Consider the following 24,377-nt stretch of genomic DNA (forward strand, 5'->3'; position numbering starts at 1 on the left):
TTCATGTGCTGCCATTGGTACCCCTTCCTTTCCCATCTTCACATATATACAGTATTTCTCTTTTGCTGTGAATGTTCATTGTGCTTACATTGTCTGCCACCTCCACCAGCATGGCTACAGTACCTGCTGCCATGAAAGTTGGCTGAAAATAGGCTCATATTGGCTTTACCTACCTAAGACAGAGAGACTGTTATTGTATTTCCATATGATGCAGAGTAGTTATTAAGAATATTTAGAACTTTGAAAACTGTTTTGAAATATATTAAAGTGGAAAAATCCAATTTAGTGATATGTATGGATAGTCATTATTACAGTAAAATACAGTAATTCTTGTCTTTGCATAAATATGCAAAGACAAGAATTATAGTTTTTAGGATGAAAAAATAAGGAAAATTAGCCCATCTAAATCATTTGGGTTTTGTTATAGTAAGTAAAAGGTCAAAAAAAGATATTTTTGGAAGAATCATGAAACTTTCAATTTACTTTAAAAAGTAGTTGGCTTGTCTCTCATATGCTAAACCTTTCATTTTACTAATTAAACTAATTATGATCAGTTCTTTTCAAATGCAAAGAAAATACATTCTATAAGAAAATGTCTAAGTGAAAGCTGAATAAAGAGGTTTTAGAGATGGCTGTGAAGCTGTAATCCTCACAGCACAGGATGCCGATAACTCTGGTATGCTGGCCAGAGTACAGAATGTCAACTTTCATGTGGAATTCATGTGTCGAGTACTCTGTGTCCACCCCTTGCCCTGTGTTCAGAGATCAAACCTGATGACTCTCCTGTGAAAGGCTCAAAGGTCAAAGAGAAGGGAAAGGACAAGGTCAAAGCTTCCAAGGAAGACAAGAAGAAGAAGAACCATCCTGGTGAGGCGATGGAGAAGAAGAGCAACAAGCAGAAAATCGATGAGTTATACGTGAGTAACTCCTTCTGCACAGGAGTGTCACAGCACTCCTCTGTTGCTTTACTGGTGCTATTTTACTGAATTTCCTAGTACTACTTTACTACTTTACTCTCTCTCAGAGCCCCGGTAGAAAGTGTGGCCTGCTGCCAATCGTATATTTTCCAGGGGTGTCGAAGTCACAAGTTGACGGTGACATAGGTCCTGCAGCCACACAGGAATGCTCTTTCCCTGCACCTCGGGGGAACTAGGGCCAGCTGCCCCGCCACTGCTGCCCCACTGGTGAATCCACACACAACAGCTCAGTCGGGGGCTGTGTGGGAGGATTCTCCACCGACATGCACTGTTAAGGAGAGGTGGTCTTCCTTCTCCCTTGGCAGTTTGCAAGAGAGACAGACACACAGCCGCTGCCAGCATAGTCAGACAGGTCTTTCAGCAGCACTGCTCAACAAACCAGCCACTCTCTACAGCTGTGGCTGCATAATGGGGCACCAGCTAATGGCCTGTCACAATCCTGTTCAATACATTTATTAAGACTTTAAACAGAACGATGAACCGTTCACAAATTTCCAAAAGCCGGAGCCTAGTGTACTCCACTGTCATGCCAAACCACACACAAACAAACTAGGAAAAGGGGAAACCAAGGAGCATTAAATAACATTAGTAAAGGGAAAACCATGAACAATAAAAGTCTTTTTTAATAAGGCCAGCAGCCATATTACTCTGCAACTCACAAATAGCAACCCACTAAAACTAAGCAGGGTGAGCCCAGTCAGGATGGGAGACCTCTTGGGAGAGCTAAGGTTGCTGCTGGAAGAGGCGTAAGTGGGGCCAGAAGGGGGCGCTCACCCTGTGGTCTATGTGGGTCCTAATGCCCCAATATAGTGATGGGGACACTATACTGTAAAAAGATTCTGTCTTTCGAATGAGACATAAAACCCAGATCCTGACTGTCTGTGGTCATTACAAATTCCAGGGCATTTTTTTTAAACTGTAGGGGTGTTACCCCAGTGTCCTGGCCAAAGTTCCCATTGGCCTTTACCAATCATGGCCTCCTAATAATCCCCCTCTATGAATTGGCTACATTACTCTGCTCTCCTCCCCACTGATAGCTGATGAGTGGTTAGTGTACTGGTGCACTATGAATGCTGTCGCATTATACAGGTGGGTGCTGCACGTTAGTGGTGGTGGAGGGGAGTCCCTATTACCTGTAAAATGCTTTGAGTGGAATGTCCAGAAAAGCACTATATAAGTGTAAGGAATTATTAATTATTATTATTTTTACAGTCTTTGGACTTTGGTCTCAGGTATATGGGTGAAATATATTAGAACAAGATGTCAACTTGCAGTAAAGTGTGAGAAACCAAAATTAAAAGGTAGATGTTTGTAGTTACAGAAATCTAAATGTGTTGAGCCCTCTTCAATTTACAAAATCTCATTGACAGTCTGACAAATTATCTTCAATAAAATTAAGAATATTGTATAACAAGTCAAGTTCTCTTGTGTTTAACAAATGTGTTCTGCATTTTCTACGCTGAATTGTTTGCATGTTTTTAAACATAGTAAACAATTCAATGTAAATAAATAAAACTTTCGTGTCATTCCAGGTATACAACAAGGAACTGGAAAATGAGTTTGACAACTTTGAGGACTGGCTACACACCTTCAACCTATTCAGAGGGAAAATTGGAGACGATGATGATAGCATGTCTGATGAGGACAGGATTGTTGGGAGATACAAAGTAAGGGCTGAGAATGATATTTGGGTTTCATTCCATATTGTAAGAATGGAAAATTACACAAATTAATCATGTTCAAAAGCATCTGTCAAAGGAGACAGCCTGTTGACAAAAAGTAAATAGAGAATAATAATCCATTTCTGCATTGTAAATGTCTCAGCTACTGCCAAAATAAACCATCTAAAGTAAGGTATGTTTTAGCACTCAAATTGTGGGTGCTCATCTGAGGACTTTATTCTTTTTCACATTATAACCATCTGGACTTTATGAGAATTACCTGAATGTGAAACCGAGGTCTGGAAGATAGCTTTTGTTTTCCTCTTACAAAAGATTTTAGAAGAAGGAAATAATATCAAGTAGTATGAGAAAAAATATTTGGGACTCATTACTTAAGTTAATATATAGAAAGGACATGCCTTTGTAAACCTTGAAGAAGACTTGCATCCAGGACCACACAATATAGGGTGTGATTTGTTAGACTGGGTGTGATTTGTTAGACTACTTGGTTTTAAAAAGAACATTTTAAGTGCAGTTCCTTCATCTGAGAACTTTGTGTTTGTACATGTGTGTTTATATTTAATAACAGGCTTTTCCACATTAGTTTAAAATAAATGTTATTACAACAGGGCATAATAAATGGAAAGCAGAATAGTTAAAAGCTATTGGGAAGCATAATCCAAATGATTCAACTGAATTATATAAAAATAACAAGCACATAAAAATTAAATATATTTGAAAAAAGCTAGAAACACCAAAACAATACAAAATAACAGTATGACAGCAGTTTTTGGAAAAAGCATTCACTTAGACCACCAAGATAAAATTGTTTCTCTGAAAGCTTAAGGATCAAAATGAGACAAAAGCTTGAAGATTTTACATCCCATAAGGATCACAATGTTTCTGATAAATTAGGTTTGTTTTACTTTTGTGTTACTAACTTCATTAGTTTACTTTTTGGTTTATTTCATTTTTGTTTGGCTGTATTCTCCATATTTCTCAGCCAATTTTACCCACTTTTGACCCTGCAATGTCTTTTGCCCTGTGTCTTGTGGTGCAGGGCTCTCTGTGTGTCTACAAAGTGCCCCTCCCTGAGGACGTTACCAAAGAAGCTGGCTTTGATCCGAATATGGGCATGTTCCAGAGTATCCCACACAACGACCCTATTAATGTCCTCGTTCGTGTGTATGTAGTCAGGGTAGGTTTTGATTCCAAATCATTTAAGTGATTGTTCAGTATCATCAGCTCTTAAACACACTTGATTGTCATATCCCAAATGGCACAAACATTTTGAATATTTAGATGTTCTTATAGTGGATAGGTACATAAAATACAGTTCTAGTAATTAGTAATTACATTCATATCTTCATATCTACAGTAAGTGATGCATTTTTCTAAGTCAATTCATAACGAGAGCAAGAGATCAGAAAATGCAGCTTCATAGGTTGATGTAATGGTATTTTTTTTGCGGATACAAAAGCACAGTATATTACTGAGCCAGAGACTGGATCTTAAACATAGGTAACAATAAGTACCAACATATCTGTACTTAAGAAATAATAAAGCTATGTCTTATTGTGGTATATGGCAGAGGTAACCTATGATGGTCAATGAGTATGTGCCTTAATATTTTACAGCTGATCCATTCTTCTTTTTTCAGGCCACAGACCTGCACCCTGCTGATATCAATGGCAAAGCAGATCCTTACGTTGTCATTAAACTGGGGAAAACAGAAATCAAAGACAAAGAGAACTACATTTCAAAACAACTGAACCCTGTCTTTGGAAAGTAAGTCAAGTACAGTATAACCATCCCAGAGCTCAGCTTCCTTCAACATAAGCATGGCAAATTCTTTTTTATAGTTTTTCTCTGTTCATAGAAAACAAAGGTCAACTGCTCATCTGTACAGATCTTTTTTTATAGTCATTTTTCAGAGCCATCTTCTTCACATTTTTAGTCTCCTTCATATGAAAATCAAACATTTTATAATAAGTATTCTATCACAATTGCATTTATCTGAGGTTTTATTGAACACTCAATATAAAAAGTTTTGATTTAGTGTTCCCAGGGTTTTTCAGTAGGTTTACAGTTAGGCTGGTGGTGGCATGGAATTTGTCAGTATATCTAAATCTGATTCATAGGACCATTGATTCAGCCCAAAGTTCCCTATGAATTTTATGCACTCCAAAAACTAAGAAGTAGGCTTTACAGTGGACTTCAAATTTCCCAACGTAGACTGAGAAAGACCTGCAGGAATATCAGAAGCAGAAACTGAAATGGTTAATGACTGAAGATAATAATAATAATTGCTTACACTTATATAGCGCTTTTCTGGACACTCCACTCGAAGCGCTTTACAGGTAATGGGGAATCCCCCCCACCACCACCAATGTGCAGCATCCACCTGGATGATGCGATGGCAGCCATAGTGCGCCAGAACGCTCACCACACATCAGCTATCAGTGGGGAGGAGAGCAGAGTAATGTAGCCAATTCATAGAGGGGGATTATTAGGAGGCCATGATTGGTAAAGGCCAATGGGAAATTTGGCCAGGACTCTGGGGTTACACCCCTGCTCTTTTCGAGAAACGCCTTGAGATTTTTAATGACCACAGAGAGTCAGGACCTCGGTTTTACGTCTCATCTGAAGGACGGCGCCTGTTTACAGTATAGTGTCCCCGTCACTATACTGGGGCATTAGGACCCACATGGACTGCAGGGTGAGCGCCCCCTGCTGGCCCCACTAACACCTCTTCCAGCAGGAACCAAGATGTTCAAGCGGGAAGCTGCTTCACTGTGCATTGGCTGCAAAAGCACAAGTTAAGGTTCATTCCACACTGAAAAGCAGAAAAAGTGCTGTTTCAGCTGTTGAGCCTTCTTCAGGTGTCACCTGTGTTTCTTCCTTCTACATTTCAGTGTGGTTTATGAGGACCCCAAAAAGGAAATGCTTGTATAGATCTATTGTATATATAATCAAGACAGGGTGAATAAAAATCTAAATGGTATGGGCATAAATGATACAAAGCTTGTATATGTGTTTTCAGCTTTACTTCTCTCACATACTTTCACTCATTTTCTCTCAGGTCATTTGATATTGAAGCTACATTCCCAATGGAATCCATGCTGACCGTCGCTGTTTTTGACTGGGATTTAGTGGGATCTGATGATCTCATAGGGGAAACCAAGATTGACCTGGAGAACCGATACTACAGCAAGCACAGGGCCACTTGTGGCATCGCTCAGAGCTACTCCCTGTGAGTAATGCCTCCTCCCATGAGACTTATACTCATCTCAGTACCCAGAGAAGATGTCAGGCTGAGAACTGCAAACTTGACAGAGCAAGGAGAAGTATTTGTAAAAATAAAATTAGAGAAAGCACAACAACATAGTGTAAATTGTTACAATTAATAGTTATTTAATTAACCAGGAAAGTGACAAGAAAGCATGTACAAGTAAGCAAATTATAGTGATAAAGGATTAGGTATAGGAAAATACAAAACTCTTTAAGCTGTTCAAAATAAATCACAAGGATCATATTTATAATTATTTCTAAAATATTACTGGATAGCTTTATTTCTTTAATAGCACATGTAGTAAGCATAGTAGTAATGGTGACATTACAGATATAACAGTCTGTTCAAAATCAAAACCCTGAGACCAGAGTTTGTTTTATCCAGTGCTTGTACCAGTGGGAGGCAGTCTTATCAGCTGTGTTCCAGTGTGTTAGATAAGGTGTCTTGTTGTGTCATTAGCCATGGCTACAACGTGTGGAGAGACCCCATGAAACCTACTCAGATTCTGACCAAGCTGTGCAAGGAGGGGAAGGTGGACGGCCCGCACTTTGGGCCCGGAGGAAGAGTCAAAGTGGCAAACCGGGTTTTCATGGGACCGACTGAAATAGAGGATGAAAACGGTAAGAAGTTGTTTGGGTCACTCATTTGACATGTGTCACCAATACACTGAGCAACTGAAATAGCATCCTCACTACACGCCAGCCTGACTCTTTCAATGAAGGGGCACAATATTAGAAGAAAATTATCTAGTTTTAATAAATTAAGGAAGCCCAATGTACTATATTGTTGGACCACTGTCCACATTTTAACCATTACACATTCCATTTTATTTCCCATAGTGCAAATGAAAGTGAGTGCTTGTATGTTATTTGTGTTTCATACCACCCCTAAATTGTTAGAATGAGAAGCAGATGACCACAGGTCGTCAATGTCGTTTAGGATCATTGCATAGTGCTGGAACCATAGTCATCCGCGGTCACACACGCATGCAAACAAAGATAGTAATGTAAATCATGAGACATGAGATGTGAACTTCATTATTCAAGCTGGAGACAGAATAGGTGAGGGAAAAAGTAAAATTAATATGATTTCACTTAATCATGTTTTTGTGAATCAAATCTCTCTATTCTGAGACCCTATTTTGGGCTGTATTTTGAAAACAAATTGTACTGGAGAAAAATGCTTGTAAATTGGTTCTTTCAATGCTTTAAACAGGTAATAAACATAGTTCATGAATAAAATAATTATTTAGATGGATGTTTTTACTTTAACAACCCAGATTGTTTCTAATAAAGGAGATGCAACTGCACTGATAACATATTCAGCGGTTTGCACAGTTTATGAATTGTCATTTGTATTTGTAAGATCATAGCATTACTGTGGGGAGGTGGGTAGCGTCAAATTATTGGCAGTACTGAGATGGGGCAGAGGTGTTATTCACATGATTGCAGGACTGAAGAAGCAGACAGATGAGCACTTGGCCTTGACTGTGCTGCACCACTGGGAGGAGATCCCCCGCCTTGGCTGCAAACTCATCCCAGAGCACGTGGAGACCAGGCCCCTCCTCAACCCTGACAAGCCCGGCATTGAGCAGGTACAAACACGTCCTGCTCACTGCAGCGGTTTGCTGTTCACAGTGGTGGCTATTAGAAAGTTTTAACAAGTAATAAATAGCCTGCTATTAGACACAAGCTGTTAGTGTCTGCCAAATTTAACAGACCACCACAACGGATATATAATCAGGCTACTGAAGAGCATAATACTGAGCAGACGGTTTTGAAGAATTACCGGGGTGAATCAATTGATAAGGATGGGGTTATTTTTATCTTTACATTAATTTATATAGAGTGAAGACTCAATATCATTGCTATCAGCAATAGAGATAAATCATCCTGAAAGTCATTCAAATGGTAGTGGGAAGTTACTTAGCCATGTTGTTGAAGCCGATACCTTGGCTTCTTTCATGCAATACAGGGATATGATCCTCACATCTACTCTATTAGCTACCTAACAAAGGGCTAAGAACTTCCACTCATCGTAAACTTTGTTATGTTTTCATGTGTTTTGGACCTGTAGGGGCGAATTGAGATGTGGGTTGATATGTTTCCCATGGATATGCCAGCACCTGGACCTGCCATTGATATCGCTCCAAGAAAGCCAAAGAAGTAGGTTCTGTAGAGAATTAGCTGACTAACAGCTGTCCCCATAGTGACTGAATGAAGATGAAGCACTTGAGCCCAGGTATATTCAGACAGGAAACTTCAATGGACCTTAGAGGAAGGACACCATTGAATGATTTTCCTTGAATTCAAGTCAACACAGTATGTTCTTGTGACTGAATTTACATTCAAAGGTGGGGACAGGGCTGCAGTCTGAGCATTCAACCTGCCAGAGGTTCAACCTTCCAGCCTTCTGCCAGCCTTAGAGAATGGTGAAAGGTTCAGGGAACAGCCTGCCCAGGCACAGACCCCCCTTTTGATGGAAGAGGAAGAGATGCAGATCTCTGACAGTTGCATATTTACACAGCACCTTTAGCAGCTTTCAATCTCTCTTTGTTAATCAATTCCATATAGCCAGATTCATGTACTGTACAGCTGTTTACAGTTTCCCTTTTCATTAAGATATTTTAGCAAAAGAAATAGATGGTGTTCCTATAGAAAAATGCAAAAAAGCCAGTGTCACCTGATTGTTCCTTCCTTTTGTTCTCTTATGATCACTAATTGAGATCTGTCCTTTATGTCTAACAGGCCATATATATTAACTCATCTCTGGAAGTGTTTTATATTGTGTTTTTACTTATGGAACAGCCCCATAAGATAAGTTTAAATTAAAGTACTTGAATATGGTGTGATCAATACAGTAAATTATTGTTGATTAACAAATACCAGAGAATGCAAACTTTTTCATAAATTTAACACCTGCCTGATATCTGAATTTAAAGCTGCCAAATTATTATCTCTGGCAGCAGTGATTGTGGGCTTTATAACTGTTTATTTTTTTTAGCAGTAGGATTGTGGGGAAAATTCAAAATCCTGTTTAACCTTGTCAGTGTCTTAATCACAAATTATTTCTGGGGGGGGATGAGTCTTAAAATAAGAATTCATAACCACATTTTAAAAGCATTTTTCTTGCACTGATTGCTTAAGCATAAAGATTTATAACAGTCATGGAGCTTTTTTGTAATCAGTGGCACGAAATATGCTTTTCTCCAAATAAATCCCTGTGAATTTCCCTCATTCTGTCAGAGAGTTGTCCAGCTCTGACCTGATGTCCCTTCCTCCTTACCAGATATGAGCTCAGGGTGATAATTTGGAATACAGACGAAGTAATTCTGGAGGACGATGATTACTTCACTGGAGAAAAGTCTAGTGACATTTTTGTACGGGGGTAGGTACAGGCGCCTGTGCGCCTCACTGTGTGTATTGTGCGCGTTTGGTGTTATTAACTCTTTCTTTTCCTTTTGTGTTGTTTTTTTTGTCCTTTTCCCTGTGTCATTGTTGTACTGCTGTCTAGTTATGAGCTGCGTGTTATTATTTGGAACACTGATGAAGTAGTGCTTCAAGATGATGCTTTCATGACAGGAGAGAAGATGTCTGACATCTATGTCAGAGGGTAAAGAGAACTCCATTGCACGGCTCGACCCACGTACCTGCATTCAGCCTCCCTCCCTGGTCATGAGCACGCATCCAACCGTGACATTTTATCATGTTTTCACCTCCCTCAGAGACGCTTCAGACCATACCAATATTAAGCAAAAAAAAATCAAATGTTTCTGCTTTTAATTTCTATCCAGGTCACTTATAGGAATTTATTAATCTGTGTCAAAGTATAAAATGTTAGTGAATATTGGAATAACTAATTTTCAGAGATTATAATAGATTCCTGACGATTCTCTTTTTGTCCCCTCCAACATTAGATCCAGTTGAGTTGGTCATATTCCACTTTTAATTATTCCCTTGTGCTTGATTGAAATGCAGGTTTTTATATAAAGTTTTGGAGCTGAGCATTACTTTTCTGTATTGTCCCCTACACCAATTTTCAAAATGTATGACACATACTGTAACAACAGTTCCTTTTAATGCATTTGTGTAATCTGTGTGCTATGAATCATCATTCTCTTGATTCTTCAATTTTGTCCTAAAGCTATCAGAAAAACCACGCACCAGGTTAACCTAATCATATTCGCAATGTCACGATGTTCATTAAGTTTTTGTTGCCCCTCCTGTGTAATTGCATTGTCAAGTAGAGATTATTAATATCATGTACACAGTACGTGAAACAACAGTTCTTCAGCTTTTACAAAGAGCACCTTTCAGGGTTATGGTGCCTTTCTTAGTGCAAATAGTGTGCTGTGAATTATGGGAATGTAAATATTAATTATCTTTATTCCAAAAGGTGGGAAAATATTAATTTTGTATATAAAGTATATTTTTTACACACAGAATTAAAAGTTTCTTGCAGTGATTTGCTTTCCATTTAAGGATTATATTAATAAATCTTTACAATTATTTTGCTTCTCATGTAATAGAATCAAAATTAATATCGAATCTGAATTTGAATGAGTCATAATTCATCTAAACAAGATGACACATCTCCCTCTGTCAACTTAGAAGACCTTAAGAATTGGTCAACAAATCTCAGACATTGTCAGCCAGTAGACATGCATACAGTTAGCAGAGCACCATCTGGATAAGTAAGCATTTGCTGGCCAGAGTTGTCATGAATTTTGGCTAAACCCTAACTCCTGTGACTTGCAGGGTGCTTAAATGTGCAGTTCATCCCCAGATGAGACTCAATCTACCATCTTATAGCGATCTCCCAGCCGCCAAAGCTGCACCAGCCCACAGTGCAAATGAATAGATCGACTGAGCCAAATGACTGGTCATTGATCAAATGTGTATGGAACATCTAAGCTCCAAACAGTGAAAGGGTCTTATTGTATAAGCCAGAGATCCCTCTCCCATAAGTCACTGTGGAGCAGTGTTTCAGAATAACTCTGACAGAGTGATATTTTCAACTCAGCACAGGACTCTTACCTGTAAACTGAATCTTAAAAATCAGTTGTCCCAGTTCGGTTCATACTGTATTTAAAAAAAAGTTAATTTAAAAAATAATGTACTCATGAGGCCTTATGAAAGTGTCTTTTGAACAGACTTTGGTAATGACTCATGAGCAGTCCTTAGAGGTAAGACAAAAAGTAATTGTCGGTAGTGTAAAGATGTAGGTGTAATTGGTATAGTCTCACTGTCTCCTCATTTTTTTTTTGCTTGATGTGCCACAAATTATAATTTTTTTAAGTTCCAAACAGTATAGAACGTGGGTTGTATTGATTTTCATCAAGCATGAAAGCATTAATGAAAACAAAATGCTTGCATGAATAGAATAGCACACAATAAAGCTACTGCATTTAAAATGTATTTAAATGAAGCTGTAATTGGGTCACTAAAGGGTCCATGCCTCTGCATTCATAATACAGGATTGGGTCTTGTCGATCCGCACAAATTAAACATCAGAATATTGCTCTGAATTAAGGTCACAGTGAATGACATTTGTAATGGATTTTTTAATAGACAAAATTGCCTTGGGTAGCGACTGCAGGCCGACAGACAAAGAAGACTATAAATATGCATGAAATCTGAAATCAGTTCCTCTAAAGGATTCAGATAGAACAGCTTGCTATGAAATATTTAATGATTCTAGCACCTGTAGTGATGTTCTAATACACACTCTCATTTTATTTTATTACTGTATATATAGAAAACAGACAGTAGCTCTATATGGTGCAGCATAGTGCAATTATTATTTTTATTAATATGATTATGAGGTTGATTTAATACTCTTGTTAGCTCCATCTTTAGCAGTAATGGTAGTCCAAGGGACTGTCATATAATCTCACATCTGTTTGATGTTCACAGATCTATGTTCATTATCATTAAAAAAATAAAAAAGTTATCTTTCTTTCACACCTACTCAAACTCATCCATAAATTACTATCCTCCAAACTGTGCTTTGTGCATAACACATTTCAGTTCTTATTTTAAAACGTGAAGAACACAAACCAAAGGGACACTTGAGATAGGATAGGATTTTTAAACTGCCCTTAAACTAAGAAGCATTTAATTTGTACATTCTGTATAAACATGTGATCAATGTTACAGATTTGTTTTAAACTAAGACTTATAGGCTTATATTGGTTGTTGAAACATTGAAAGAGTAATGGAATTTGAAAACAAAGATTTCCTGGCCTGGAAATCTCTGAAATTGAAAAAAATATTAAATGTTTTGGAAAAGTGCTGAAAAATGAAATATTTAATGAATGGATTATTGATCTTTATTACATGATAGCCATTTTGCATTGACCTGAATGTGAAATAGCTTTGAATTGGAAGCAACCTTTCTTATCTAAAAAGAGAAATTTAAAAATCACACAAATGTATTGTACATCTACCATATAAGACAACTTAAATGGAGAACTGGGGAAATTTCTCATTTCAAAGTTTGATAATTGTTTGTAATCAGCTTAATTGGGATATGTTTTCACTTTCACTTTCCTTGTGAGGTAAGAATGTTTTACTCTATAATTTATGTAACTTGTACCAGTAATAGTGCAGAAAGAAGATAGCATAAGTGTAAGTAGTTTGTAAAAAATATTTATGTATTATTGCTTCTGTTCTGCTTTTTATTGTTGCAGATACATTGCTGAATGTTTTTCATATCCTGCTCTAGATTAACAGTTACTCTGGCTTCTAACGTACAGTATATCTTCTAATTACATTGTTATATCTTTACATTATATAAATGACTTTTCTCTCAGATCAAAAGATTGTACAGAATAATAAGATGATGTTTATCAACTAGTGTATGTGATTTGGGAATGTTTATTTAAATGTTTTACATTTTTGGGATAGTCCTTAGAATTCTTTATCTAAAGGTGTATGACCAGAGTATTGCACATTTTCTGTGCACATGACATAAAAAAATATATTGATTACAACAAGAGTGTAAAGCTGAATTTACACTATTTTAAGGGTAGCTTTAAAATAGCAAGACTGGAATCTTAATTAGATTTGCCTTGCACACATCATCTGCCTTTTTTTTATTTTAACACCATTCTGTTTTACACTAGAGAATCTATCCATCTGTTTTCTGACCACTTTTTCCAACAAGGAGCCAGAACCTATCCCAGCAAGCAACAGGCACAAGGCAGGATACACTGTACATGATGCCAGTCCATCACAGGGCACACACAAACACAAACATCCACACACTCACAGCTGGGGCATTTTTCCCTGAAGCCAACTAACCTACCAGTATGTCTTTGGGAACTTTGGGAGGAAAAAAGAGTATCTGGAGGAAACCCACACCAGGGAAGAACATACAAACTCCACAAAGACAGCAGCCCAAGAATTGAACATAGGGCCCCAGCACTGCAAGGCAGGAATGCTAAACACTGTGCCACCATGTCTCCTACACTAGAATATCAATCTATTAATTTGTGTTTATGTAATCAGTGAAAAAACTGATTAATTAATCATATTTACAGTTTTAGGAATTGAGATTAAACTAACTTGTTTGACGAAAATGTACAGCTTTATGAGTATTCCATCATGGCATTTCTGACGTTTCATTTTTTGGATTTTTTTATTTTTTTAATCTTTGTTTTACAAAATATTAAAAGGTGATTGTCTTGCAGTGGACTAAAATTGTAAAAATTGAAAATGCATTTTCAGCAAAAAACAAAACTCCACTCCTCATCCATCAGAAAATTGTAGATCATGTGACACAAAAGAAATACCAATATCACATCTTGAAATTCAGTAACAAAGTTAAACAATTTAATTTCCTGCTCCATCCCTTACTCTGATTTTTATTTTATTTTTATCTTTAATAGTTTTGATGCATGTGGATATGTTTTTTTGTCTTTTTCCTTTTTCTTTCGCTGCATGTAACAGTTTGTCAGAGATGATTTTATTTTTGGTACTTTTCATTTATTTCTGCTTGAAATCCAGGGTAAGTGTCTTAAATTAATGATATTCAATATGTTTTGTTTAAAATAACAGTATTTTGAAGAAATGTTCTTCATAATGTATCTGTATTGTGATGTGTTAAACCAATTGCCTCAAAAAAGTTAATCAAAGTATAACAGTATCAACTGGTATTAACAGCTTCTTTAACTATTAGATTGACATTGTTATTTTGCCTCACAGCAGGCAAAGCTGTACTTAGAACATAGTCTCCTTCAGTCGTGACATGAAGTTTAGCCTATATACAGTACTTGATCTTTAAATTAATTCCTCGCCTTCATGACCTGAGATGGTGTTGTGCGACGTCTAATGTTTTTTTCAGAATATAAATATTTTAAAAATGGAGTGGTATAGGATACAATAACATAAATTGAAAACAGCTCTTTGGAGACAAAGTTATGGTCCTCCTCATCCATTAGACAGAGCCTAAACTGGCTCAACAGGCATTAGGCACTAGGCATGGTGCATCCTGGACAGGACACCAGTCCATTGCAGGGAACACACAGACACACGCTCATGCCAGGGTCAATTTTCCAATATGTTGGAAGTCCAATTTTCCTGTGGGTGAAGTCAGAAATTTATCAGAATATTACTTAAAGACCTGTGTCTTTGCCACTGAGTGTTTCCAATATGTTTTGCCAACTACTATTTTTTTCTGAATGCATCTTAGTGAAGACAATATAAAAAGATTCAAGATTTAAGAGGACTGGTCTTCTGTTTGTTCTCTATGTCTTTCTCAACTTAATGGTATAGCTCCATAAATTTGTCTTCTATGTGAAACCACTGCAGCTATGGTCACGTCAACGTTTCTGTTGTCAGAGCTGCTCCCTAACAGGAGTAATGTGCCATTGTCAGTACTGCTAGAATGCAGTGTGCAGTACTCCTGCAGTTAATTTTCAATGTCGTCACCACACAAGGACATGCCAGCCTCAGTGCTACAGATTTCAATTCTGATAATAGAAGAAAAATCTTTTTTTTTCAGATAAACTGAGAACACATATAAAGCCGTGCAATACCAAAGTTGAATGTAATTTATTTTTCCCAGAGATCTGTTTTTTTCAGCACAACCTAGGGAAAATGCAAAAACAAGGTTTTGCACTTTGTAATCGCAATAAGTGAGATCCTTCTCCAAGGAATATTCTACATGCAGCATTTAGCAGTCAAAAAATGTTCTTAAAGGCCTTGGATATTTGCTTGTAGACCTTAATGAATAACTTTAAGAAGACTTGCCATAAGAATGCAAGCATACATACCATAGATAATAGAGTTGTAATTAAATCTGAACAAAAGTGGGCATGTTATATTTGTTAAGAAATTAATTACATGGCTAATATTCAACAGTATGAATGGAACAGGTTTAAAAAAATTCTACTGCCAATGAATAGCAATCTCCTTTTCTGTACACTTCCTCCCCTATAAAGGGAATTATGGACTGAAAAAATCTGTCACAGTAAATAGTGTACTTGGAAGTACTACTTTTTTCATTTCTCTTGTCTGATCCTTTCCACAGCTGGCTGAAGGGACAACAGGAAGACAAGCAGGACACTGATGTGCACTACCACTCACTGACAGGAGAAGGAAACTTCAACTGGCGCTTCGTGTATCCTTTTGACTACCTGTTAGCAGAAGAGAAGATTGTAATATCTAAGAAGGAGTCCATGTTCTCCTGGGATGAGACTGAATACAAAATACCAGCGCGGCTCACACTTCAAGTTTGGGATGCAGACCACTTTTCTGCAGATGACTTTCTAGGTGCTGTAGCCTTTTTACTCTGCTTTTATTGTATGATTATTTTTAATCATTGTTTTACTACTATCCAATTTACTGTTGGGCCAAAAGGCCTCCTCTCATTTGTAACTGTTCTTTTGTACAATAAGAAAGTAGACTTTCTCCTTTTTACCATTTTAGTGCCGTATACAGTATACAAAAAATTTAAATGTTAAATTGAATAATTGTTGCCCTTGTGTAGAAATATAATTAGAGGATATCATATCTTTTATTTCAACAGTAAGCAAATTGATGAAAAACTGGGAGGGTTAGGATTCAGTCCATGTTATATACTGTGGAAGCATGTAGCCTGTTAATCAAAAGTCATTACATTAAGCTGGAAAGTTCACTGACTCGGCTAATAATAATGGGCCAGTTACATAACCTTGTGATGTAATCTTTATTTCCTATTCCAGATTCAGTCTGCAGATGAAACAAAATAGATTTCTAACTGATAATTGGTACATTAGGTCTTACAACACTTATTGTTGGGGCAAGGCAATGGTTAAAATGGATTTTGTAAACAGTTTTCAGTTAAACTTGAAAAAGAAATGCAAATACTTCAGAACTAAAAATATCTAGTAGATCAAAAAGGTAGAAAACAATAGAGTCGCATATTAGTAATACAAATAACCCAAGCTAATCCCGTGAATCTGTGTGCAGTATGTGTGTGGTACAGTATGTGAATGTTGTCAGCGTACAGTTCATTCCTGAAAGTTGTGGTCTTGTTCTCTGTGCAGGAGCAATTGAGCTGGACCTAAACCGTTTTCCCCGCGGGGCAAAGACAGCCAAGCAGTGCTCCATAGACATGGTGCTGAGTGAGCAGGAGCTGCCCACCATCTCCATCTTCAAGCAGAAGAGGGTCAAAGGCTGGTGGCCTTTTGTTGCTCGGGATGAAAATGACGAATTGGAGCTCACGGTAAATGAAAAGCCTCTCATTTTTTGCATTTTTGCTTTCCTGCACTTTGGCCACAACCCCTTAAAAGAGAAATATAATTGTTATTTAAAATGATTTCAAATGTGATTTTAAATGTCTTTTTTAAGTGTTGAGTTTTCACTGAATTTGTGCTGCAATCACCGGCAACACTCTCCCATGTCATCAGTGGTTGGTTCATCTGTACTTAGTATGTATGTAAACAACATAGCCATGGTAATTACGTCCCTGGTAATTCAGTGGGTGCTATTACTTATACAGGGGAAAGTTGAGGCAGAGCTGCACCTCCTGACTGCAGAAGAAGCAGAGAAGAGCCCAGCTGGTCTTGGACGTAATGAGCCTGACCCCCTGGAGAAACCAAAGTAAGCCCATCCCTCACAAAACACTTTCAGCCTACAGGGAGATGAGCAGATTGTAGTACATGTACACTAGATAGCACCAGTCCCTTAAGTCTTCTAAGTTACCCTACTTTTAAAGATTAGGAGTTATTGGAAGTTATGAATCGATTAGGCAAGTAATTTGTTCTTTTTAGGGAAATCTAGTTCTTTAAATAAATAAATTTTTTATTTTATGTGAAGAATCACCAACAAGTGGGACACAATTGTGAAGTGGAACGAAATCTATTGGATTTTTGAAACTTTTTTAACTAATAAAAAAATGAAAAGTGGGGCGTGCAAAATTATTCGGCCCCCTTGCGTTAATACTTTGTAGAGCCACCTTTTGCTGCGATTACAGCTGCAAGTCGCTTGGGGTATGTCTCTATCAGTTTTGCACATCTAGAGACTGAAATTCTTGCCCATTCTTCCTTGCAAAACAGCTCGAGCTCAGTGAGGTTGTATGGAGAGCGTTTGTGAACAGCAGTTTTCAGCTCTTTCCACAGATTCTCGATTGGATTCAGGTCTGGACTTTGACTTGGCCATTCAAACAGCTGGATACGTTTATTTGTGAACCATTCCTTTGTAGATTTTGCTGTATGTTTGGGATCATTGTCTTGTTGGAAGATAAATCTCCGTCCCAGTTTCAGGTCTTTTGCAGACTCCAACAGGTTTTCATCCAGAATGGTCCTGTATTTGGCTGCATCCATCTTCCCCTCAATTTTAACCATCTTCCCTGTCCCTGCTGAAGAAAAGCAGGCCCAAACCATGATGCTGCCACCACCATGTTTGACAGTGGGGATGGTGTGTTGAGGGTGATGAGCTGTGTTGCTTTTACGCCAAACATATCGTTTTGCATTGTGGCCAAAAAGTTCGATTTTGGTTTCATCTGACCAGAGCACCTTCTTCCACATGTTTGGGGTGTCTCCCAGGTGGCTTGTGGCAAACTTTAGACGAGACTTTTTATGGATATCTTTGAGAAATGGCTTTCTTCTTGCCACTCTTCCATAAAGGCCAGATTTGTGCAGTGTAAGACTGATTGTTGTCCTATGGACAGACTCTCCCACCTCAGCTGTAGTTCTCTGCAGTTCATCCAGAGTGATCATGGGCCTCTTGGCTGCATCTCTGATCAGTCTTCTCCTTGTCTGAGCTGAAAGTTTAGAGGGACGGCCAGGTCTTGGTAGATTTGCAGTGGTCTGATACTCCTTCCATTTCAAGATGATCGCTTGCACAGTACTCCTTGGGATGTTTGAAGCTTGGGAAATCTTTTTGTATCCAAATCCGGCTTTAAACTTCTCCACAACAGTATTACGGACCTGCCTGGTGTGTTCCTTGATCTTCATGATGCTCTCTGCGCTTTCAACAGAACCTTGAGACTATCACAGAGCAGGTGCATTTATACAGAGACTTGATTACACACAGGTGGATTCTATTTATCACCATCAGTCATTTAGGACAACATTGGATCATTCAGAGATCCTCGCTGAACTTCTGGAGTGAGTTTGCTGCACTGAAAGTAAAGGGGCCGAATAATTTTGCACGCCCCACTTTTCATTTTTTTATTAGTTAAAAAAGTTTCAAAAATCCAATAGATTTCGTTCCACTTCACAATTGTGTCCCACTTGTTGGTGATTCTTCACATAAAATAAAAAATTTATATCTTTATGTTTGAAGCCTGAAATGTGGCAAAAGGTTGAAAAGTTCAAGGGGGCCGAATACTTTCGCAAGGCACTGTATCTTAATGTATACCAATGACCTAGATACTAGTATAATTAATAAACTATAATACAAGTATTCAAAATCCTCAAGACAGTGGACTTCTCAAGACACAACAGTGAAACATGAACCAGAAAACACAATTGGAAAACTACATGGAAGTACATTTAAAGAACAGGGGCATTTCTTAACCCAGAGGCTTATGGGAGCTGCACAGCTGTTGGTATAGCTCAGTGGTTCTCAAACTTTTTGGACCAAGTACCACCCCTAATCCAACCAAGCATCCAAGTACCACCTACAAGTTATCATCTCATAGGAACCCCAGAAATTCTCAATGACCAACATGAGCGCGCATGCACACACACTCACACATACATATAATAAATATTATAATAATAAGCTTTGTTTGATATATTAAAATGTGGCTTCTCAAAGTGTTTTACAGAAAAAAAAACAACAAATAAAAATAAAAAAGCACCATTTCAGTGACAGGGGTGAGCCTGTTTAGTCGAGCAAAGCAGATGTGAATTAATTTTTCGAGCCTTGATACAATTCACAACAGAGTCTTAACAGATTTTAAATCGTCAGGCATTTTCTTGACAGCAAGGGTCTCGCGGTGGATGTTGCAATGAAACCATTAATTTCTGGAGCAACTTCTCTAATTCGCGCAACTACACCGCTGTGTCGGCTTGTCATTGCTGTAGCACCGTCTGTACAAACTCCGACACATTTAATCCAGTCGATGCCATTCTCTTCGATAAATTCATTCAGAAGCTGAAATACGTGCTCTCCTGTAGTTCCTGTTGGTAGCGTCTTACAGAACAGAAAGTCCTCACGGGACGTACCCTCAAACTCATATCTAACGTAAATGAGCAAATTGGCCAAATCGACTACAGACTCATATAAATGCAGTGAAAAACATCTGCTCATCTTAACAAGCTCTGTCAGCGTACTTTTGATATAATCCTTAATTTCAGTAAATCTATGAATAACTGTGTCTTTCAGGGGGGGCAGCAGGTCAAGCTGTTCAGCAGCTTTTTCTCCACACATAATAGTGTGGGGCTTACCTGCTTTAGCAATCCGCAAGCTTGCATTTTTCCACGTTTCCGTTTTTATTTCAGTGTCTAAGTATTTATTTCATGCGTATGGGAGAGAAACACAGAGACGCTTGGTGTATTTTACTCAAATTAACTTAGAACAGTTCTTAAATATTTTTCTGTTATTTTTCACGCTTTCCTGTGCTCACTAGATTACCAGCATTCGTAGCACCTATTTCTATGCATTCCTGTGTTTACAACGTTGGCATTGTTCCAAAATCACGCACATTCTCCTTTCTCCCTATTTGCTGGAGATATAGTAGCTTTTTTTAAATACAGTTGGTCACTTGCGTCCGTAGCACGCAATCCTATAGAGTGGTATAGAATTACAGAGTATCTTGTGTCCACTGAAGCATTAACGCACACTGTATCGTAGTACGTAGGCTGCATATTCAACACGTATAAAAATACAAAATATGAAAACCCTTCCCGATTTTTTCAGCGCACACAACACAGTTCCAGGGTCATTTGGCGTACCACCTGGCGGCACGCCACGTACCACTGCAGGTACGCGTACCACAGTTTGAGAACCACTGATAGCTGATACCAAAGAGCTTCTTTCATGAAACAGCTGGATGAGATCCTTGGATCAATTAGCTACTTACTACCAAACAGTATAATTGGGCCAAACGTCCTCCTCTCATTTGTAACCTTTCTTATGTTTTATTTTCATTCCAAAGAATCTCAACATTATTTTAACAAATCACACATTTAATGGATTCCAACTGAATTGCTTCAGGTCTTTAAAAACTTATGATGGACTGGGACTCTCAAGGATCACATTTGGAGTCTCCAGCCTTAGAATAGGATACCTTGATACTTGATCTGATTGTCTAGCTTAAAATATACAATAAATATAAAATACCTAATCCCTAATTTACAAACTAGAGAGCATCAAAGAATGTTTTATATTTTTGCATTAAAACATTAATATCCTTAAAGTGTTAATAGTTATTGAACCATGAATAGTAGTTTGGCTAATGTTTTTCTTAGGCGATGTCTGTCATATTTTTTTCAGGATAAAGCATCATTGCACTGAATTTGTGCATTATGTGGGTTTTCATGGGGATTAGGGAAGGTGTTCAGTTTGCAAATCAATCATGTAACTTGTAACAAAGAACAATATGTTTCTATTCTTCTGTCTAACCAAGTTATGTTCATGAAGGTTGAAGAATGAACAAGGTAATAAGAATAGTTATAGAATATGGTGCCAATTTTAGACAAGGAAGAAACAGAAATATTATTTTATAACAAATCTTCCTCATAAATGGTCCATATTGTTTTAAAGGTTACTCCCTTAAATTGAAAATATCACAGCAGAACATGATACTTTATGTGGTATACCCTGTGAATAACGTTATTTTTGTTGGAGGCTACTGCAACAGGCAGTGGAAAATGCTGGATTTATCATGAAATACCGGAAAAGCTTGTCTGATGTTTCATGGTGTTATTCAACAGAAGTTCTGGAGGAGGTCAAATTCTAATATAACGCTTCCACTCTGCTGTGTATAAATGCTCCTTGGCTGCCCACAACTCTGCACGCCACTTTTCTAGCACTCTGCATTTCAGTCTTGAGGCAGACGTCTGTCATACTCAGCAATACTGACACCTTACCCATATCATGTTTGCCTCCAACAAGCTAGTGCCAGAATCACTTTTTCTTTTCAAATAAACAACCCTTCAACCTCACATTCTCCATGAGAAACAACCAGCTTTGCACCTGCCACGCTGTCTACTCTTTCATCATTTCCTCAAACCGAACAAACCGAACAAATTTCCCACTTCGTCTCCCTTCTCCCCCCCTCTCTCATCTCCTTATCCGACTTGTTCTGCTCTCATTCCTTCCCCCTTTCAATTTCTGTTCAAGCATCAAACTCACCACGCCTACAGCCCCAGCCTATCTTCACTGTTTCATCTTTCCTCTTTTCCCAAGCCTGCTTTTCATTTTCCCTGTCCCCATCCCACCACACCTTCCCCCTGGTTGCTAACCCTCAGTTCAACCTGCATATGGGCACAACATGAATTTACAGTGGGTCCAGGTCTCCTCATTTACAACTCTCATCATTCCTGTTACCCTTTATCCCTCTCTGCTGTAGTCCATCAACTGCAGTATTGGCCCTCCACTATCCCCTCTCAAAGCTTCCACCCACTAACATTGCTGATATGTCTTCCTCTTTTGGGGTTCTGCTTGGAATATATCCTCATCTAGTAAACTTCAGCAACGGATAGCTCTACTCATTGCTTCCTTCTTCCACACCAGGCTACTCTTCCTGGTCATTGCAGTGTGTTCCTCTTCCCACCGCAGAGTTCCTGTCTCAAGCTAGGCGCTGCTAGTGCTAGCTGATGCCACATGTCTGCTGACTGGTATTTCATCAGCTGCATCATATGTGCTTCTCATTTGCTTCATTCTTCATCAGTATTACTTCAAAACATTGCATATGCAAATCTACTTGATCAAACAAGCTCAAGCCTGCATTATACGTGCTTCTTATTCGTTCCATTCCATACACAATTTCGTCTTGGGTCCAGCAGAACATGCTGCTGAACCAACTTGCCCTTAGCTCAGTGTTTGAAATCCGCGTCAATGTTTTGGGCATCCTTCTGGGGGGTTGTGATAGCACTGCTCTTCAGCTGGCACTATCATTTCCTCAGACAATTAGGATTAGATAGCTTATATCGTCATTATTAGAATTTGACCAAACTACTGAAATGAAAGAAAATTAATTGAAGCAAGGAAGAATTTTGGAAGCAATATATTCAAAAAATATGCATCTGAAATTAAGTTTATTTATATCCAGAGTGTGCAGCTTCCTTACTATTTAGAATGATAAAACATGCCAACAGCTCCCTCCTCATCAGTAGTCTTCATTTTCTAGTCCACCTTCACAACCACCTTCAGATTCACAGATGCTAAAAGAAATGGCAGGCAAATTAAGTGCTTATTTAATTATGTTTTCCTGCATGTGTCCTAACACATTTTAGAAATTTTCTCTAAAGTGCTTGACATCCTACTCAATTTAGGCTTTGTTTTTTGTTGGGGTTTTTTTGTGAAAGGTGTAAACTTTTGTTGCAAATTAAACTCATGCTTCCAATCACTCTCAGGCAGATAAACAAGCTAAACACTGTTCTTGGCAATAGTTTCTCAGAGGGAAGATGTATTCAGAAGTCATGGTAATATGTACAGCCTGTTCACAAGACTTGGCTAATGTGCAGTCCAGATATACAATTTTAAAAAGTAAAAATAAACATTATAGAACATTAAACAAAAAGTAGAATCCAAGGATACCTACAGTAGTTTACATTGTTGAATGTTTTAACGTGTCCCTTCAAAGCTCAAAGGTTTGCTGATGTCTTATTAATAGAATACTAAAAAAACATGTTTTGAAAGACAGAAAGACAGTTCATTGAGCAATTGAAAATAGGATTCACACATTAGGAAAGACTGAGTATGGAACCTAACCGATATTTTAGCCTTGGGTGATATTGTCATATACCTTAGAAAATATAAACATAACAATATTTTATTCTGTTCTTTGGTATTCTGAAAGCATTCACCCAATGCTGTTAAAGGTAAAATCTTTTCTCAAACATTTTGGAGACTCATTAGTTACTCAAACTGAGTTAGAATATAAAGTCAAGCTTCACAATTGAGACACCTAGCAAAGATGCGTGTGGAACCTCAAGGACCCTAAAAATTGAACTGCATTACTCCAGAGAGGACTAAAACAAAATGGAGCAGAGTAATAGTATGTCAAACAATAACTGAAAACTTTTTAAGTTTTGATTTAAAATTTGATTTAAAATCAAATTTGAGAAATGACAACATTATAAAATTGGCAGTAATATGTTTCCAATAAAATAAGCAGAGAAGAGAAGAGACCTTTCAAACTCAAATACAGCAGTGCATTCCATTAAAAAAGATTGTAAGAACATCTTCTAATGTGTATTTCTTTATTTTAATGACTTAGTGTAAATGCTAAGACCCCAGTTACAGGTGAGTCTGCTTCATTGTGGCCATGTTTGTATTCTACCCGGTAGGCAGGAGGTAACAGCAGACTGTGAACAGAATTGTTTTCTTGTTTTTTCATTCTTTAATACTCTCACTTCGTTTTTTCCTGCTGTTTCTTCACTTCCCTTGTTGCCTTCCTGTAACCACCTGTCAAACCCCTTTTTCCTTTCTGGTCTCCCATTCTTCCCCCTCCCTCCCTTCTCCCTGAATGAAAGTCGACCAGACACCAGCTTTATCTGGTTCATGAACCCCCTGAAGTCCATCCGGTATTTCATCTGGCACAACTACCGCTGGCTGATCCTGAAAATCTTAGCCTTGGTCCTGCTCCTCCTCATGGTGGGGCTCTTCCTTTACTCCATGCCTGGTTACCTGGTCAAGAAGCTGCTGGGAGCGTGAGGAGGAATGCAAAGGGTAGCCCTCTTACCCCACCACTCTCTCTTGCTCTCTCCATCTCTCTGAACGCCATCTGTGTCTCTCCTCATGCTTCTGCCCTGCCCAGCCATCAGGTGTTTCAGTACTTTTGTGT

At 38.1% G+C, this 24,377-nt stretch overlaps 1 protein-coding gene across 9 annotated transcripts in view; it reads left to right on the forward strand.

The window, feature by feature from the left end:
- otofa (otoferlin a) overlaps positions 1–24,377 on the forward strand; it is a 170,033-nt gene that overhangs the window by 140,618 nt on the left and 5,038 nt on the right. For 5 of the 9 annotated variants that reach the window (XM_015347780.2, XM_015347815.2, XM_015347822.2 and 2 more), the window contains 12 exons: positions 763–917; positions 2,510–2,644; positions 3,699–3,836; positions 4,299–4,426; positions 5,721–5,891; positions 6,390–6,550; positions 7,382–7,524; positions 8,007–8,095; positions 9,219–9,317; positions 15,465–15,706; positions 16,462–16,640; positions 16,917–17,017. In XM_015347780.2, the coding sequence (XP_015203266.1) occupies positions 763–917; positions 2,510–2,644; positions 3,699–3,836; positions 4,299–4,426; positions 5,721–5,891; positions 6,390–6,550; positions 7,382–7,524; positions 8,007–8,095; positions 9,219–9,317; positions 15,465–15,706; positions 16,462–16,640; positions 16,917–17,017 (1,741 nt within the window). Of the gene's footprint in view, positions 1–762; positions 918–2,509; positions 2,645–3,698; positions 3,837–4,298; positions 4,427–5,720; positions 5,892–6,389; positions 6,551–7,381; positions 7,525–8,006; positions 8,096–9,218; positions 9,318–15,464; positions 15,707–16,461; positions 16,641–16,916; positions 17,018–24,066; positions 24,263–24,377 lie in introns of all 9 variants that reach the window. The other 4 variants (XM_015347796.2, XM_006625815.3, XM_015347829.2 and 1 more) reach the window with 3 other exon arrangements.

The sequence above is a fragment of the Lepisosteus oculatus genome, chromosome 2 (genome assembly GCF_040954835.1).
Source record: "Lepisosteus oculatus isolate fLepOcu1 chromosome 2, fLepOcu1.hap2, whole genome shotgun sequence".
In the NCBI taxonomy this organism is placed as follows: domain Eukaryota; kingdom Metazoa; phylum Chordata; class Actinopteri; order Semionotiformes; family Lepisosteidae; genus Lepisosteus; species Lepisosteus oculatus.